Source organism: Panthera leo, chromosome C1, assembly GCF_018350215.1.
Source record: "Panthera leo isolate Ple1 chromosome C1, P.leo_Ple1_pat1.1, whole genome shotgun sequence".
NCBI classification, from domain to species: Eukaryota; Metazoa; Chordata; class Mammalia; order Carnivora; family Felidae; genus Panthera; species Panthera leo.
In genome coordinates this window covers 140,969,258-140,986,893 of record NC_056686.1, presented here as the reverse complement: position 1 = coordinate 140,986,893, position 17,636 = coordinate 140,969,258, and the positions used below count along the sequence as shown (strand labels likewise).

Here is a 17,636-nt window from a genome sequence, read left to right as displayed (position 1 = left end):
AGACACAGAATCCGAAGTAGGCTTCAGGCTCTGAGCGGTCAGCACAGAGCCCAACACGGGTCTCGAACTTGCGAACTGCACGATCATGACCCGAGCTGAAGTAGGATGCCCAACCAACTGAGCCACTCAGGCGCCCCTGATCATCAATATTTAGATCACTCTTCTTCATACACAAAATGCACTCACACCAAAAAGTTGCCCTAAGTCATAGGATCAAACTCAAAAGTGCATGAACTCTAGGCGGTGTGTGGTAGTTTTTATAACAAGTCTGAATGTTACTCCTCTTTATCCAGAGACCCCCCCCCCCCCCCGCCAGTATTCAGTAGTGGAACTGGAACAAGATAATTGCAAAAAACTCTCTCATTTGGAGAAAGAGATCAATAGGAGACGTATAGTGGCCTCTAGGCCAAAGCCATTCTGCCATCTCCCTGAGTAGATATATACTCCATACACCCTGGGTGTGGAATTTTGATTAGGCCATGATTCCACTCTGGAAATTCTTCTCTTGCTCATTGTCCTCATAGTTGCTGGACATTCTTCTTTTTCCATTATTCTCCTTTACCATATATAGAATATATCCTTCTTGGAAGCTGAAAAGCTTGCTTACTGTTTACACTGTGATCAATGTGATCAATGTTTGGGACCAACGTTTTTAAAGTTTTGAACCATTATAGTCTCTTTACTCTGGCTGGTGGCTAGTTGGCTGGTACAGTTCAAAAACTTGGTAGGCTTCTTATCTACTTTTTGGGTGAGCTTACCTGTGCTAACAGCCACACTGGCAGCTTTTTCTAGACTTCTTACAGTTGCTGTAATTCTCCACTTTCTTCCCTGTTCTTTTCTCTCCCTATCTTTACTTAATTGTAGGTATCAGGCCACTTTTAGTTTCTTTTCCCTTAGCTAGTTTGTCTAGTTGAAAGGGTTATTGAATTCAGAACATTAATTGTTTCTTGTTGCTGTTGTTGTTGTTGTTCTGAGGGACCTTAATCTGTTCAGAGTTCCAAAGCTTGATTTGATCATTGATTTGAGCCTCCCAATAAAGCAGAGTTATAATCAGTCTTTGTTACTCAAAGGTGTTATCATTTGGAAATGAGCAGTATTTTTCCTTCCAATCCTACAAGTTCCCATATTTCTGGACTTTCTCTATTTACTTTCATTCTGGCATTCAAACTGGCTGATTCTTTTCTAAGCTCATTTCTTTTTTATATTCCTTTGTCAAATGCACTCAGTAGTAACAGACATATGCTACTAATTTTGTTTTTCACACCCTGTTTCAAAAAAAACAAGCTAATTAGGTACATATCTGCCTTCCAAGCTATCACATGTGACAGTTTTACCAAATGTTTTCCACTACATAGTATGGATCGCCATCCTTCTAATCTCTGATAATTATTTTCTAATTACTTGCCAATTGTCCCTAAACCAAAGCCATGTATTTTAGATTGTGTTGTGGATTGTGTCCCCCCACCCCCAGTCCCCCTCCTGCTTTTGGCTAAAGCAATACTCCACTTCAGAATACCAATTCTGTATCAATCAGGATAGATTACATGATACTCATGTGCTAAGTTATCTCTAAATTTCAGAGACCAAAACACAAAATTTTACTCCTTGCTTATGCTACATGTCCATGATGGGTCAACAAAAAGAATGCTCATCGTAAACACTCAGGGACCCAAGCTAATGGCAGCCACCATCTTTATTGATGAATATCATGCCAGAGGAAAAGAGCTGTGAAGGGTCTTGAAGTGGTAATTAAATTCTTGGTCCAGAATGACCCTTTCATTCTCAACCAGAACTAGGTATATGGCCCCACCCAACCGTAAAGGAGCTTGGATGTACAATCCTATCATATGCTTGGAAGGCAGAAAGCCAAAAATGGCATTAATGATATCTGGTTGGTATTGAAAAAAAAAAGATGCTCATACTTGAAAGATACACAAAGTATAATGAAAATAATAAAAATTGTCAAAAATTCACACCCACATAATGGTAACATTTTTATGTCCTCCTTTCCAATTTTTTTTTCCCAACCATATATCACATTTTATTTTGTGAAGATACCCTATTTCTAGGGTTACTATTTCCCTATTGTAGGATATTAAGATTGCTTCTAGTTTTTTACATGTATATGTGCTATGATGTGTATACATCCTTTTATATCTTTTAATATAAATCTTTTTCTGCAGTTCTGATCCTATTTCAAGGTGATAATTACTAGGTTCATAGGGTGAAGGATACAAATTCTTTTAAGGATCATGATGTGTATGGATACAATCACATACAATCACACTGCCTTTCAAAAAAGGCAGGCATTGGTCTATATTTTATTAAAAATGTAATAAGGACTATTTTGTTGCTCCCCTTTCAGCATTGAGTACTACTCCTTTATTTTATTTTATTTTTTTTAATTTTTTTTTTAACGTTTATTTATTTTTGAGACAGAGAGAGACAGAGCATGAACAGGGGAGGGTCAGAGAGAGGGAGACACAGAATCCGAAACAGGCTCCAGGCTCTGAGCTGTCAGCACAGAGCCCCACGCGGGGCTTGAACTCACAGACCGCGAGATCATGACCTGAGCCGAAGTCGGACGCTTAACCGACTGAGCCACCCAGGCGCCCCAGAGTACTACTCCTTTAAAAGTGGCTTTCTTTTTATGCTATTTTTAGAAATCTTCACAATGTATGCTACATCTTTTGAAATTAGATAATTAACAAGATAGAAGTGAACTATCGATAATGGGTTTTGTTTTTGTTTTTTGGTATCACAAAAATATCCAGGAGAGTGTCAACTAATTTGATTTTACTTAAGCTATGATTCAGAGAAAAGTACAGGAGACGGGAGGCCCCATAACTGGGGCTGTAAAGGATTAAAATATTTTTTTGGATGCAGTTTCAGTAATAAGCTGCTAGAATTATTTTGGCCACATTTGGAGTCAGGCTTCCTCAAGGATTGTTTGGCACTTTAGGGGAGGGAACAACCCTCCTAGAGTCCTTGGCTGGATCTGGAAATTAAACTGACAAAGCCAGATTAACAGGAGAAAAGCACAGAAATGTATTTAATATAAATTTTATGTGATGTGGGAGCCTTCATAAGGAGATGAAGACTTCCACTTGTGCACTGTAACTTCATTTCTTAAAGTGCAACTGCTAAGTGTAAGGATATGTGCATTTTCACACTTTTCACTTTACATTTTGAAAGGGGCCAAAACCCTTAGAAATGTTTGTACCTGTCAATGTTTGCACTAGTATGGATTCTTCCTCACACTCTGGCCAACACTGGGTATTACTGCACTTTTTAATTGTTACCAACCTCATGGTGGAAACAAGGGATCTCATTATAATTTCAATTTGTATTTCTTTACTTAGTAGTGGAACCGAGCTTCTTTGTATTTGCCAGCCATTTGCCTTTCTTCTTCCTGCTGTCTTTGACTTTGAAGCCATGTATGTAGATTACTCGTGTCCCCCTAGGTGCCAGACAAGTCCGAATGGCTTGTGCAAGGTCAGCTAGGTTGACAGGGACCGAGCGCTTTTCAACCCGTGCCCTGTGCACCTGGCCGCCGCGCGACTGGCCCTGGGCTGGTGGGGGGAACAGGTGTGGCGTGGTGAAGAGTCCCACGAGTGGGGGCGCAGAAAGGACGGTCCAGATTCCACTGAGCGCGGGACAGACACAGCAGCGGGAGAAGCCCCGGAGTACTGCCGGGGATTCCTTCTGGCCCCTCTCCAGCGTGGTTTCAAAAGTTATGGGACTACAGAGGCAGCAGCCATTCCAGGTCTGAGCTTCACCCGGAGGCCAAGAGGCGCAGAGCAGCGGGATGCGGTGGAGGGGCAGTTTTTTTGTTTTGTTTTTTTTTTTCACATCATCTCCAGGCTAGCGTCAACAAAGAACTGAAAGCAAAACCTTCTTCCGGCCAGCCTTGTGGCCTGTGCTCTGCTAGATTTGGGCCCTGCAGGCAGCGGAAGGCGCGTCTCTTCTCCGCCATGGCAAGTTACTTTTGTTCTGGCTTTTACCAGTCAGGGTCTTTCCCATCCCGTTATCACGGTCCCACAGGAGCTCGCGGAGCCGGCCGGGCGGGGGTGAGAGGCTGTCGCCCGCGGCGCGCGGGGAGGCCCGGTGCTGGCGGAGAGCCACCTGCCGCGGAGGCCAACCCTCCGGCAAACCTTGCCCTGACTTTTCTGCACCTGCTCCTGTGGCAGTGTCGCGCGCGCGCTTGAAATTCATAGCAGGCTGTGCGAGACAGGCACAACTCCAAAGGGACAGAACGCCACGGCCGCCTCCCTCACCCAGTGTCTCGTGGTCAGGGACACAGCTGTCTCGTCGAGGAGTAGTTTCGCAGGCTGTGTTTGGGCTTAACTGTTGCCTCCCACTCCTCCCACTCCTTGGGGAACAACAGCGGAGAAAATTACCCAGAAATAGAGGCCGCTGTTTCCTTTTGAAAAGGGCCAGCAAGAAGGATTCGAGCCAAGGACTCAAGTTGGGAAGGCATCCTGATGTCTTGTCTGCATTAGTGGGAATTCTCTCTGGTGGCCTTAGTTCTTTTTCCAGGCACAAAGGGCTCTGTGTTTTCGCCATCTGTGCTGGCTAGCAAGAACAGTTAGCAAGTTCAAGATTGAGCCTTCTGTGTTCTTTCCATCAGGCGCTTGAAGGCAGTGGCAGGGCCTTTAGTTATTAGGGTCCCGGAAATGCCAAAGCAGTTGTTAGATTCCAGTATGATTTTGTTTATTGGTAGCAGTAAAGGCAACGTCAATGAAAATAACTGATTTTTTAAAAAAAGAAATATACATGGATGCAAGGAATGCATCTAATTATTTCTGTCTAGTGCCTTACTTACAAAAACAAAACTAACAGTTTTTCTTTATATCTTCTGGCTTTCTGACACTATGGTCGGAAGTGTATTAAAATATATCATTGATACTGGAAAATGTCATCACCTTAATACCTCTTGTCCAAAATGCTTGTCTTGCTTCAAAATCCTGTATCTCTGTGGTGACTGTTGCAAGAGCTATTTTCAAGACATCTCTTTTTCTTATTGCTGGATAGAAGAGGTTAATAGCTGTCAGGGAGAAGTTCCTTTAATTTCAAGGATAAATTAAATGCAGACACTTGAATAAAGAAATAATGGTGTTAGTATTGATGAGGGCACAGGTGGAGTAAGATTTCCTGAATTTAAATTTATTGAAAGTTTTTCTTTGACGTTGATGAAAAGCAAAAAGGAAGCTAATTTATTAGCCATTTAACCATTGAGGTTGGTGTGGACTATTAGAGCCAGATGTTGTATCCAGACAAATCTCCTGTGAAGTAGAATTCCTGAAAAATCTCTTGTCATTTCTTTTCCTCTGTTAGGAAGAACTATTTTGGGATAATTATGTCATACCAGTTGGGACTAGGATGGAGGAACACATATATTTTTACTATTTCCTATGCAATCTAGTTGTGAATATTTGAAGAAACTATGTTTTCCTCCATTGAAAGTATCTTTTGTAACAAATACTTGATAGATTATTATGAGTTTCATTTTTAGGAGACACTCACTTTGTTTTATATGTCTCAACATGAGCCATTTTCGTCTCCTATTCCTCTGTCCCTTTGCTATTGTTGTGAACTCTTCTTTTGCATTTTTAAATTAAATTTGACCATTAATTAAAATTTGACCTCAGCCTTCAAGGCTTTTCTTTCATGAAGCTTTCTTTGACTGCTTTAGCTAGAGTTAATCTTGCTTCCTAATCCTGGATGGTATCTATTGTATATTTTAGCATTTTATTTTGGACGGTCTTGTATCCTTCTCAAATCGTCTGTTTTCCTGTGTAGAGAAATATGTCTCCTTTTGTGTGCGTACCAAGCTCTGTTGAAATGATGTATTTATGTGTCTGCCTTTCTCTCTCATCCCTCTCTCATCCATAGAGGCCTTTATTTTAAATATTGGTAATCCTAAGGCCTATCCAAGGCTATCCCCACATAATAAAGCTCAGTAAATTTTTATGGGGGAACCAAATTTTAGGGCACGGGGTATGTTTTATTTCTTTGTATGTGTCATCTATGGTACCCATTATATTGCCAGACATAGAACACATGCTTAGTTATTACTGTATTTGTTAACTGATTAACTGTATTTTGTACTACTGTATTATATTAACTGTAGTTGTATTACTGTATTTGTTAATTGACAAGACACTATATAGTCTAAGAAATTCAGTGTACACTGTGAACTTAAAAACACTTTTTCATCAGGTGCATTTTTGCCACCTGATTTTAACACTTTTTTTTATTTTTAGTTTTTTGATTAATTAATTATTTACAACCGAAATCCACCAATTTTTTGAGAAAATGTAAATGCCATAAAATGAAGTGCAAATATCACCAAGTGAAAGAATCAACACCTAACGAAAGAATTACTAGAGCACACAGATGATTTTTAAGTACCTTGCAACATACTACTCAACACTTTTAAAAAAAATGTTTATTATTTATTTTTGAGAGAGAGAGAGAGAAGAGAGAGGCAGAGCATGAGTGGGGGAGGGGCAGAGAGAGAGAGAGACCTAGAATCCAAAGCAGGCTCCAGGCTCTGAGCTGTCAGCACAGAGCCGGATGTGGGGCTCTAACTCACAAGCCATGAGATCATGACCTGAGCTGAAGTTGGACTCTTAACTGACTGAACCACCCAGGCGCCCCTTGCCACCTGATTTTGACAACTACTAGCTGAAATACCAAAGAGATGCTGAGAGAGTATATATCCTGGGGGCAGGCATCATTGATTTTCATCATTTTCTGTTGAATTCCTACTATGATAAATGAGGATTTCACTTAAGTAATATCTGCCTTTTCCTATCTTCCAAGTTTGAAAGTTTTAATATTATTTAAAAATTTCCTATGGCATATTTTTATAGCTTCCATAGTATTCTTAAAATTTTGATGGAATGACATGCTTTTCAGTAGTGTAAGAGGAGATTATTTTGTTCTCAACTTCTGTTAGTTCAGCCTTTATTCTTAAATTGGCAGGGTTGAATGTTTCCATTTTATTCTGTAGTCATACTTAAATCTTAGCATTTCAGAGACTTAACAAAATTAGTCTAAAGTTGGTTTAAAAACCAATAGGAGGGGCGCCTGCGTGGCTCAGTCGGTTAAGCGTCCGACTTAGGCTCAGGTCACGATCTCGCGGTATGTGAGTTTGAGCCCCGCGTCGGGCTCTGTGCTGACTGCTCAGAGCCTGGAGCCTGTTTCAGATTCCCTCTCTCTCTGACCCTCCCCCGTTCGTGCTCTGTCTCTCTCTGTCTCAAAAATAAATAAACGTTAAAAAAAATTAAAAAAAAAAAACAACCAATAGGAGTGTTTACATTATTATGCAAATAGTAAATACTGTTTATAGCCACGCCTAGTACTGTGCTGTGATTACTTTTTCTCCTTTTAGTCCAATGTCATGTGTATTTTTCCTTTTCCACTTGACAGGCAAATGTTCCCAGCAGCAGTGTCAATTGGACTGGCAATTTTTGGTACTGCATAAATTAATTCAAATCGTGCCACACTTCAGTTTGCTTATGATCTTTAGGTTGGAGTCCCTTCAAATGCCAGAAAGCAGTGGAGACTTGCTATAGGTGCCAGCACCCATACTAGCAGGTCAGATTCTCCCTAAGTGTTCATTCAGTTTTTTTTTTAAGGTACAATAATCTTTAAGTCATCTGCCCCGGCCCCCCAGCCGCAGGTTGTCACCCAGCTGCCTTCACTATCCTCGTGTGTGTGTGTGTGTGTGTGTGTGTGTGTGTGTGTGTGTATGCAGGGAGGGTAAGGAATGTGGAGAGACAACTGGAGAAGTTGTTTTGCCACTAGTTTTTCAACTGATCTTTCTGGTTTTGGTCCCTTTTTTCATTTCTGTTGTCACCTTTCCCGTGAAACCCCCTTTCCTTGTTCAGGGTTAGATCCTTTTCTCTCTCTTATCCTTCTCATACTTCTATATATTTTCAGTCTTCCAGAAATGTGTCAACTGGGCTTATTCTCCTTTTTATTCTTATTCTTTACTTTTATTGTTTTACTTGCTGTTGGGATGGACAGGATGCTGTGTACTTAGACTGTCTTCTTGACCAGAGGTCAGAAATAGCTAGCTTACACCCAGCGAAATCCTATTCTGAGTACAGAGTCCTCTGAACTGACAGCCTGACACATCTTTGTGATCTGTTAGCCTTATGAGATATCCTGTCTTCCCTGGAGGTAATTTAGGATAGATTAAGTCTGAACTGTGTTATAATCAGGCTGGACTACCTATGTAAGCACTGAGAACAGCTGATAGGTCCACTTCCCTAAATGGGCTGGGGAACAAATCAAAACATTGAAACCAAAGCCCTTTACCTGAATAATGTAAGAAGTTCGAAGAGAGTGAGCTCAGGGAAGGGTCTACTTGCAGTTGGTGCTCTGTGCTCAGCATAGTGGCGGGGTCTTCAATAGCATATGCTCTTAGTTGTTGAATTCTATCTCATGTATGTGCCTGAAGGCAGGATTTACTTCACTGCAGCCCCACCGTTATGGCCAGGGTTGTTTTTTTTTTTTTTGTTTTTTGTTTTTTGTTTTTTTTTTTTATGGGGCCCTTTTTTTTCTAATTCTGACCCAAAAAAGTAGGGGATGTGTTTCATAGTGGGTTATGTGCTTTGGACTGTACAATTGAGAAAACATCTAGCCAGACACAAATAGACACTTTTCTAAAGAAGACATCCAGATGGCCAACAGGCACATGAAAAGATGCTCAACGTCCCTCCTCATCAGGGAAATACAAATCAAAACCACACTGAAATATCACCTCACACCAGTCAGAGTGGCTAAAATGAACAAATCAGGAGACTATAGATGCTGGAGAGGATGTGGAGAAACGGGAACCCTCTTGCACTGTTGGTGGGAATGCAAACTGGTGCAGCCGCTCTGGAAAACAGTGTGGAAGTTCCTCACAAAATTAAAAATAGATCTACCTTATGACCCAGCAATAGCATTGTTAGGAATTTACCCAAGGGATACAGGAGTGCTGACGCTCAGAGGCATTTGTATCCCAATGATTATAGCAGCACTTTCAACAGTAGCCAAATTATGGAAAGAGCCTAAATGTCCATCAACTGATGAATAGATAAAGAAGATGTGGTTTATATATACAATGGAATACTACTTGGCAATGAGAGAGAATGAAATCTGGCCATTTGTAGCAACGTGGATGGAACTGGAGAGTATTATGTTAAGTGAAATAAGTCAGGCAGAGAAAGACAGCTACCATATGCTTTCACTCATATGTGGATCCTGAGAAACTTGACAGAAGACCATGGGGGAGAGGAAGGGGAAAAAAAAGTTACAGAGAGGGAAGGAGGCAAACCATAAGAAACTCTTAAAAACTGAGAATAAACTGAGGGTTGATGGGGGGTGGGGGGGGGGAAGTGGGTGATGGGCATTGAGGAGGGCACCTGTTGGGATGAGCGCTGAGTATTGTATGGAAACCAATGTGGCAATAAATAATATATATATTGTATATATATATATATATATATATATAAATATATAATATATAAATACTACACACATATAAATTATATATAATAAACATATAATATAAATATAATAATATATAAATATATATAATATAAATATAAATTTATTTATAAATTTATAAATATAAAAATATATATAATATAAACATAAATATATATAATATATATACATTATATATATAAAGAAAACATCTAGCCATCTCCAAACTACCATATTTTGTGGTTGGCTTGACTTGTTTTCAAACTTAAATTTTTACCATGTGTATTTCTTGATCTCTTCCTTTGTGATTGCTATTACTTTTAGGCCTTTCTAAAATCAGGCAAATATTAACTAATGTTTTCCATTTATAAAAAAAAATTGAGTTCACTTTTTACATTGTACCCCTCAAATTCATGTGGGGTTTATGTTGGTATATGACGTGAGGCAAGGATCTGTCCTTTTTTTTTTTTTTAAGTGTCTGATCAGCTATACTAGCACCTTTATTGAATAAAATATACTCTCTTCCACTGGTGTGTGATGATGGCTATATTAAGGAGAATCTTATTTTTGTATTTAAAGAGTATCCTACTATTGTTCTTACAGGCATCAGTTTTGAAAGGCAAGGACTCCAAAGCTTCTGAAAGAATGGTTGAAGTTGCTGGTCATCCGGTTTGCCTTTTTAATGATCAATTACTGACCACAGTAGTGAAGACTCACTTTCAAGATATTAAGAATAAAGGCAGAGTTGTTGAACATGTGATATATCCAACAAGAACCAGGGGCAGGGGAGTTGCAAATGTGACATTCAAAGAGAAAAAAGGTATTTCCAAATCAAATTTTGTAATTTTAGAAATACTTCTGTAATGAAATCAAGAATTGAATTTCATTAAAATGATTCATGGGATTGGTAGAGTTTAAAGTAGCATTTTGAAAATATTATTCTATTCTGAATATATTGGTACAATATTGTATTAACAAGAATGTATGTGAAAATGGCTCATGATAAAGTTGTTAGCAACTGCCAAATTCTTGAAGACTTCTTTCTATATTTAGAATCTGTCTGGATCTTGGGATGAAAGCGATACATTTTATTGTAGAAAACTTGTAAAATACAGAAAAAAAATGAAGCCCCCAAGAATCTATAATCTCACAAATATGATAACTCTGAATTTTCAAGTGGCTTCAGCAATATAATCATACCATTAGCTTCTCTTTGTTCAAACCTACAAAAAGATATTCTAATATAACATCACCTTTATCACCGGTAAAGTTGGATTGGATGAATAGCTTGGATCTGAGATCAGATTGAACCATTCTGTTCCTATCCCATCCCTGACATAGGTGAGGAGGTTGGATCTGCAGGGGATATTCATCCCTCCAGCCTCATGGAGAGGGGCAGCCTTCTTTACAGCTTAGTAACTGGCAAAATATATTGCCAAAGAAAGATGAGGCTCCATGCCAGCGTCTTGGAGGTAAAATACTATATGGGGTTAGAAGCAGAAGAGAACTTGCTTTTCCTGAGGGAAGATAGGTTCTAGAGAGAAACCTAAGACTATAGATTATAGCACCTTTACCTGTCACCATAGTTAAGCCATTCCTTCTCAATGGGGATGTTATGGTAGGGAGCATGTGAGGGGCTCCTTATTATTTCTCTCAGGGGATTGTTGTGTTTTTGGAAGTTAATATTTTAAATGTTCAACTGGTACCATTGAACCAAAGAGAGAAAGGGAAGGCTCATTCATTCATTTGTTCACAAATATTTTTGACTGCTTATTATTTACCTGGCACCATTCTAGGCCTTCAAGATACAGCAATGAGTGAAGCAGGCAAAATGTTTTCTTTCATGAAACCTACATCCGTGCAGGTGGACAGATAATAAACTAGCAAATAAATGAATATATATTATATGTTGGGTGCTTGATTAATTTATATATTTATACATTATATATTTATCTTTATGTTTATACATTTATTTGTGTATATTAACATGTAATGAGTGCTATGAAAAAATATAAAACAGAATAAAGGGATATAATGTGATGGAGAGTACTGCTTTATTAGATAGAGTGGGTGGGGAAGTACTCTTCAGGTGACATTTGAGCAGAGACCTGAATGAAATAATGGAATGACTCATGCAGATAAGGGGGAAGAACATTCTAGGCTAAGGGAAGGACTAGGAAACATTTTCTGAGAGGGTAGCATGCTGAGCATTTTATTTTTTTTTTTATATTTTTATTTTTTAACGTTTTATTTATTTTTGAGACAGAGAGAGACAGAGCATGAACGGGGGAGGGGCAGAGAGAGAGGGAGACACAGAATCGGAAGCAGGCTCCAGGCTCTGAGCCATCAGCCCAGAGCCCGACGCGGGGCTCGAACTCACCGACCGCGAGATCGTGACCTGAGCAGAAGTCGGCCGTTTAACCGACTGAGCCACCCAGGCGCCCCAACATGCTAGGCATTTTAAAGACAGCAAGGCAGCCTGAGTGGCTGGAGCGGGGTGAGCAAGGGAGAGAGTAAAAGGAGATGTGGTTAGATGGGTAGCTGGGCACCAGATTATGTTAAACAGCCTATAGGTCAAGGCAAGATATCTGGATTTTATTCTGGGTGAGATGGAAAACCATCGGTGGGTTTTGAGCGGATGACTGATGGAATGTGACTGCCCTTTCTTCGGTGGTCGCTCTGGCAGCCACGTGGAGAGCACAAGTTCCTGGTCATCTCTGGTTTTGACTAGGGTGGTAACAAGGCTGTTGACTGGGAACTGGTGGCCATTCAGGATTTGCTGATGGATTAGGTGTCATTTTCTGAGATGTGGAACACTGGAGGAAGAGTACTTTTGGAAGGGGAATAGTTATCAAGATTTGAAATTTGGTCATTGAGATGTTTATTAGGATAATAAAGTAGAGATTTCCACTGGCAGATGAAAGTGGAGGCCAAAGAGAATTTGGAAATGATGCATTAAAAAAATCTTTTTTAAATGTTTATTTTTTTTTGAGACAGAGAGAGAGAGAGAGAGAGAGAGAAAAAACATGAGTGGGGGAGGGGCAGAGAGAGAGGGAGACACGCAATCTGAAGCAGGATCCCGACTCTGAGCTGTCAGCACAGAGCCTGACGGGGGGCTTGAACTCACAAACCGTGAGATCATGACCTGAGCCGAAGTCAGGTGCTCAACCAGCTGAGCTACCCAGGTGCCCCAGAAATGATGCATTTAGTGATAGTATCTAAAGTGGTGGGATTGTTGAGATAAGTCTGGGGTTGGGTGTATGTTTGCAAAGAGGTATAAGTCCTGAGGCCTGGGGCATGGTAACATCTAGAGAATGAGAAGAGAAGGAGAATTAGCAAAGGAGACCGTGAATTAGAGGAGAACAAAGACAGTGTGGTATTCTGAATTTAAGAAGGTGAAGTCTCCTTACGGCTATAATTAATAGAGGGAGGATTTACTTTTAGGTTTTTGTTTTCTATTCATATATACATTCATATATATACATACATATATATATACACACACACTTGTGTGGTTTTAAAAATATGATTAGGATCAAATGTACACATGAAATCAACTTTAATCTGTTAAAGTAGAAGGGAAAACTATTTAAGTGTTGAACTTAGAGGAAAATGAAAAAAAATCTTAGGCATGTTGAATAATAGAGTTGAACATTTCTATTATTAATAATTAATTATTAGTGTGTCAGGCTGCAAACACTTCTGATGGCAGTGTTTCCACTTAGGTGCAAAGAATGTCAGCAGAAAACAGAAACACTGTCAGGCAGAAAAGGTTGGACCTGCTCAATTCACAGTCTCTCATTTTGGTGAAAAGGTAAGGTGTGATGCCTACAGTCCTGGATCCTGTTTCTTCTGTGTGTTCCCTACACAGGAGACACAGAGCACTCTCATCTCACGACTCCTACAAAAGGAAATGCCAACTTGCTAACCTGAGTGCTAAACGCCAAGCCTGTGTCTTGAAATTTTTGGCTTATTGCCTCATCTGTTTCATGTTCCTATGTGTGCCTTTTGATGCTTTCAAAGTGACACAGAGTTTTTATGCTTATATGGAGGATGTCAGGTAGATACCTAAAGACTTATTTTCAGGAAGAAAAAAAAGTAGGATGAACATTAAAAAGGAGCTTCAAAGAGGCAGGAAAGGTAGAATTAAGAGGAAAAAGTTAAAATTCACTGGTCTGAAACTATTCACTGAGAAACGCAGGGTTCTGGGCCGTCATCTGATGAACTTAAGTTGGAGGACTCTCCAGGGGAACTCCTGTCCATAGAGAAGAACCAGAACATTGTGTATCTGTACCTCATAACAGTGTATGGATTTTGCTTAAGACTTTGGTTCAAATAACATTCTGCCTCTAAAACATATTTGACTAGCTCTTTTTGGGAAATGCACTGAGGGACCGTGAATCCCAAATTGAGCATTATGGCCTTGATGGGGTTGTGAGATCCCCGCTGTGGCGTCAGAAACTAGTCTGTGCTAGGCAGGCGGGGTTTGGTTTAGGGCAACTGCTGTAGAGATGGAGAAAGTGGCAGGAAAAAATGTGTTTATGTTGTCCACTCCCCTAGACAGTGCTGTTTTCATTTCTCTCTGTTTAATTTTAGGTCTTCAGCTCTGTAAAAGCTATCCTCGATCTTTCTGTTTTTCGGAGTCAAGTCATTCTAGAAAGCCTGGTAACGGACCTGACAAGGAAAATCCCAACTTTATCCTTCAGTCCTCTGGAACCCAATGGAAGAGTCTCTGTGCAAGGGTCATTTCTGGATATCCTGAGGCTTAAAGAAACTTTGCTATTAAAAGCAAGTTCTCTTTTAGAAAAAAATAGGAATTTTATCAGTGAGGAAAAGTGGAACAACAGCCAGGGCCCCAAAAGGGATCTCCAGAGAGGCAGTAACTCCTCAGAGTCACCCGGGTCCTCAGTACCTGAGACCACTAGGAGCGGAGAAACACTTGTTCTCGATACAGATGTATTCCTTTATCTGAAAAAGAGCAGATTTTATGAAAGCACATTGAAAAAATGTCATGTTTTCTGTCAGGAGAGAGTGGATGGTGAAATCACCACAATCTGTATAAGAAATGCTCAACAATGTTCTCACCCAAACAATGCAAAGCTTGTGAAAGCACTTATTGAGGAATATTCACTTGCTCTTCACTTTGAGCTTAAAAAAGAGACACTTCTTTTGAAAGGAAAGGAGAATAGAGATAAAAGAAGGATTAAGTCGGCCTGTGAACAAGTAAGTTTGAGGTACCCTAAGGTTCTGATTAATTTTTACGAGACGCACATTGATATTATAGGATCTTCTTCTGACACACACTTGTTTAAAAAAGAGATCATGAAATTAATAAGGCTAAAAAGTTAGGTAATAAAATCTCAGCAATAGTGGTAGTGGCAGTCACTCTCCCTCACTGAGCAGAGGCAATGCTGTGTATGATGCTAGCTTTACACACATTAGTCATTTAATCCTTACAACCATCCTTCATTGTAGGCATTGCTATCCTCATGTTCTAGGGGAAGAACCTAGGATTTGGAGAAGTTAGAACATTTGTCCGGAGTTATCGAGCAGGCAAAGAATGGGGTTAAACTTGGCCTATCTGACTACAAAGATAATATCTAAGTCTTAAAACTTTGAAAAAAAAATCTCATTAAACTTTGAAGAAATCTCACTTTCCCTGAAACCCCAAATTCTTAGAATGTATGTTGCTCATCTCAAAGTAAACAAATGTGATTGTGATGATGTGAACTGTTTAGATCAAAAGAAAAGCACAAGACAAATCTCTTTCTATGTTTTCATTTTTCTTAGCCATCTAAATCCCAAGTATTTCCATCTTTTATTTAAAAAATCATTTTTAAGTTTATTTATTTTGATTCTACACTGTCAGAGCCTGCTTGGGACCCAGTGTGGGACTCAAACTTATAAACCTTGAGATCATGACCTGAGATGAAATCAAGAGTCGGAGGCTTAACTGACTGAACCACCCAGGCACCCTGTATTTCCATATTTTAAGATACAATATTTCCTTGTTGTTTTTGTCAATGAGAAATTGCTCTTTACATCAAGTGCCCAATAAGATGTCTTTAAATTTAAAGTGCTTCATTTTTATTTTGCTCCTAGGAGTTTGTCTCAGCCTGGGTTCAGTCAGGAGAGAGAAGGCACGCAGTAATATGAAAAGGGAAAGTTTAATATAAAAAATTGTTAATTATAATAGGGGATTGGAATAATGAGGAATTGGCTAGGAGGAAATAAAGAGAACTCTAAAAAACATAGGAATAGCAAATTTAAGAAGAGTTTAGGTAGAACACCATGGAAGAGTCCCCCTCGCCCCCCATCCCAGGACTGAGACCTTGCTGGAGGGTTTGTGCCAGGGGATCTTGCTGGAAATCCATCCTCTAGGTTGCTGGAGGAATCTGTTCAGAGGAAATGTCTCACCAGAGACATCCCATTACAAAATGCGTTAGAGTAGCTGGGGTAACCTGCTAGTCACTGGGTGCTAATGGCCACCGTGCACTTATAGGGCCTGGGAAGGCCTTGTGTGCTGGCGGCTGGACATCGGAGCAACTGTCCATGCTGCATGAACCTGATGTTGGAGAAGCTGCCCGTGCCGCAGACGTTGGGTATTGGGGGAAGTTTCTTCTGCAGAAAAACCGGATCCCTAATAGCCTGCCAGCTGAACAAATTGGAGTAGGAAGAAGACTTTTGTCCTGCAGTGTCTCTCCAGCGCCCTCTACTGAGAAAACAACATCCTATCAGCTACAGAGGAAAAATACTTAAGGGTCCCAGATCCATTTTCACAGAGAAGGCACATAGGATGAATTGAAAGCGGAGTCAATAAGTTGATAACTGGCAGAGTTTAATGAGATACCTACTAAGGCTTTCATTACTATGACAAATTTAAAATCAATAGAATAGTCTTTTTTTTTTTTTAAGGAAATAGAAGTTTATTGAATCCACCGCAAGGGTGCGCAAGGGAGCCGCAGGCAGGACAGCAGAGGAGAGGCTGTGTGCCTAATACCAATAGCCTTTAAACAAAGAACTGGGTTACAAAAATGATGCTCATTCCATATTCTGATAGACTTTGATTGACAAGTATGGATATGGCATCTTCTGCTTGAGGATATTATGTATCAGACGTTTTTTACATATTGCTGTGTATTTTAGAGTTAGTTTAACAGCACTTTCCTTATAATATGCTACTTTGTGTAACCAATTTCTATCTTTAATAAAAACTGACATTTTTTCCCAAAGTGGTAGTAGTGACTTATTAAAATTTATTTTTGAAGGTTAGTGATGCCCAGGCAGATGGTGTGAATTCCATGTCGTTGTCAGGCCTAAACTCTGTTGTATGTCTTCCACGGGGGGAAAAAAACCTATCATTTAAGTAGATAATAAGCTGATACTTTTCAGAGAGGCTGCAGTAGTGAACGGAGCCATTATCCAGAAGCTTCAGATCCAGATGGACAAAGGAGAAGAATGGGAGAAAATGTTCGGAGGTACTTGGGTAAGAGAAGCATTCAGGAATTCTTATTGAGCTCATCCTCTGGGACAATCCTTTTACGGGGTTCTGGAGACAACAGTGGGATGTAAGACAGCTATGTTCACTAATTTCTTAGAAGTTACTGCTTGGTCTGACAGAGAAGGCAAACAAGCCATTACCTTAGTGCTTGCTATAGAAGTAGCTGGGATAGGGTAGAGGGAGTGTCAATTCTTTCCTGGGATATGTTAATAATTTTCAAGTTATTAGCATAATTTTCATAAAAAAGATAGTGAGCATGTGTCAAAGCTTTATTTACCCTATTATTGAGGAGTGAACTAGCACAATGACAATACTGTTTCAAAAAGAATATGAGTAATAGAATTTAAAAATCAGTAGCATGTTAATAAAGATTGCTAAATGGGAAACAAAGCTGATCAATGTTCAATAGTGTTATAAAACTGTGATTTAGGGGTTGTTTTCTCTGCTAACCAGAAAAATAATCACACTTTATCATGTTTTTTTTTTTGAAGTTAAAATTCTAACTGTACAGAGTTGTAAAGTGTCAGTGCCCTAAACAATTGCAATAATTAAGTGAAACAAAGTTACGTTCCCCAAAAGAGATGACCCACCAGTGGGCTTATTGGACCATGTCTAGCAAGGCATTAAAGGGTCACATAATTATTTTTTG

At 39.7% G+C, this 17,636-nt stretch overlaps 1 protein-coding gene across 2 annotated transcripts; it reads left to right on the top strand.

The window, feature by feature from the left end:
- The first annotated feature begins 3,913 nt into the window (after positions 1-3,913).
- On the top strand, positions 3,914-15,248 carry RBM43 (RNA binding motif protein 43). Of its 2 annotated transcripts, none has more exons than XM_042948755.1 (4): positions 3,914-3,977; positions 10,090-10,306; positions 13,212-13,300; positions 14,083-15,248. In XM_042948755.1, the coding sequence occupies exons 1-4, from the start codon at positions 3,975-3,977 to the stop codon at positions 14,833-14,835; spliced, it is 1,062 nt and encodes a 353-aa protein (XP_042804689.1). In that variant the 5' UTR covers positions 3,914-3,974; the 3' UTR covers positions 14,836-15,248. The 2 variants fall into 2 exon arrangements, with proteins under 2 accessions (XP_042804689.1, XP_042804690.1); XM_042948756.1 differs by lacking the exon at positions 3,914-3,977 and adding an exon at positions 7,287-7,605.
- The last annotated feature ends 2,388 nt before the right edge of the window (positions 15,249-17,636 follow it).

What these genes read in the sequence shown, in the direction of transcription:
- RBM43 (XM_042948755.1), top strand. An exon ending in GACATTCAAAGAGAAAAAAG is followed by an intron (nt 10,307 to 13,211) that starts GTATTTCCAAAT and finishes GTTTCCACTTAG; the next exon opens with GTGCAAAGAATGTCAGCAGA. An exon ending in TCTCTCATTTTGGTGAAAAG is followed by an intron (nt 13,301 to 14,082) that starts GTAAGGTGTGAT and finishes GTTTAATTTTAG; the next exon opens with GTCTTCAGCTCTGTAAAAGC.